The sequence below is a fragment of the Crocuta crocuta genome, unplaced genomic scaffold (genome assembly GCF_008692635.1).
Source record: "Crocuta crocuta isolate KB4526 unplaced genomic scaffold, BGI_CrCroc_1.0 scaffold601, whole genome shotgun sequence".
In the NCBI taxonomy this organism is placed as follows: domain Eukaryota; kingdom Metazoa; phylum Chordata; class Mammalia; order Carnivora; family Hyaenidae; genus Crocuta; species Crocuta crocuta.
Genome location: NW_027528227.1, coordinates 74,453 through 76,133, shown reverse-complemented (window position 1 = coordinate 76,133; position 1,681 = coordinate 74,453). Strand labels below are relative to the sequence as shown.

General features: G+C 39.8%; 1 protein-coding gene across 1 annotated transcript in view; it reads right to left on the bottom strand.

The window, feature by feature from the left end:
- Positions 1-504: 504 nt before the first annotated feature.
- Positions 505-1,681, bottom strand: part of DGKK (diacylglycerol kinase kappa) — a gene marked incomplete at its 5' end in the record, with an annotated part of 58,728 nt that continues 57,551 nt past the window's right edge. Inside the window, one exon of the mRNA XM_077753054.1 lies at positions 505-973. Coding sequence (XP_077609180.1) covers positions 898-973 — 76 coding nt within the window. The remainder of the gene's footprint in view (positions 974-1,681) is intronic.

Sequence of the window (1,681 nt, the reverse complement as noted above, 5' to 3'; positions counted from 1 at the left end):
TACTTTCAGTTCTTTAAAAATATATATATATATATATATATACACATCTTTATGTCTCTGTACATAATCTATACTGCAGCACAGCGGCAAAACATTTAGTTTAAAAACCCAGCAAGAATGCAGGCAAACACTCCATGGAGGCATGCAGGCTAGGATCAAGGCAGTAGCAGGGGATCCTTTATGGTTGCCATTGAGGTGAGTTCCAACCAGTGGACCCACCCAGCCGCAAGAGCACCACCCGGAAATGTGCAAAGACGTACATGCACACATGGGAAAACACAAAGGGTTTGCAGAGAAATCAGTCACCATGTCTACAAGAAAAGATTTCATGTGGCCATTGTAACAGGCAAGTGGACAAGGCCCCAGGACCTACCTCTCATCTTAATAATCCAACTAGAAGATGCCTCCTGAAGTTACAAGTTGCAACTGGCAAAGATTGGGGGATCAACAGCCAAACCTGGCTGTCCTCACCCCTCTCCTATCTCCCTGAGAGTATTTCTTTCTTTCACTCATTCCCTAGGATCAACAGTTTCTCTTCTCATCAGAGAAGACCATTCCCAAATTCCCTGAAGAAGTGAACTTTCTCAAATCCTTTGTAGATCCCAGGCCATTCATAATGAGCTTATCCCAATTAAATACTGTAGTTGCTCAAGATGCACAGAGGAGAACTGAATGAGACAACTCGGAACAAGAATCTTTGGCCAATGAAAAATGTAAACCTCTAAGGAGACCTGATTGAGTCCAGGAAAAGTGTATTACTGTAAAGAACTGGAGAATTTTTCTTGGTGGTGCTCATGTTTGTTCTGAAATAATTTAGTCTAGCCTGTATTGAGGTTTTGAGAGTTTTGTAGTGGAATTATTATAAACATTGTGAGTTCTCCTTCCAGTGTTTAAGGACTACAGTTGGAATCTTGATGATGTTGGAGGATCATCATCTTTTGCTTCATCTTCACGATTTCTTTGATGCCTCAAACTTCCTTTAGAGAAAAAACAAGTATAGAAATAATGAGGTTAGCACATTGCCAGATACCCAAATGTGTGGACCCTAAAGAGGGCCAACTAAGAGTCTGTAAGGAGACAGACTGGTTTGTTCCTATTGTGCCAATCATCCCTAAACCATCTAAAAATACCAGCTGACACCATGTGAGCCAAACACAAATGGGATGTGTTCTCAGAACCTGATAATCCATGGAACTGCTATTGACCTCTTCAGAGTCTTCAGAAAGACTCTCAAAAACCATGGTCTCCAACTGACAGGTTCTTAGGAAATAAAACCAGTTGGACCAAACGTAAGTAAACATAGCTTGATCCAAGAAATTATCTCTTGGCATCTGTACAAACTCTCATTTCCTGANAGTAAGGAGAGACCACTGACATCAGAATTTGCATAACTGAAAATTCTAGAACCTTCTTTTGAGCCCCACTGACATACCAACACTTAAGTCCAACTCTAAAGAAGGGATGAAACCAAAATTTAGTTAATAATTAAGTAATAATAATATAATATAACAGAGTAAACTTGCATTTCCAGGGATTTACAGATAAATAGGTTTAGATGGGTTACAGAAATTAGTTTTCACCATGTAGGTGCCCAGAACTGACACCCACAAATCATCTCAAACAATACTGCTTTCTGGAACAAAACCAAAAGCTTGTAGCTGTATATGACTGGGATAATGAT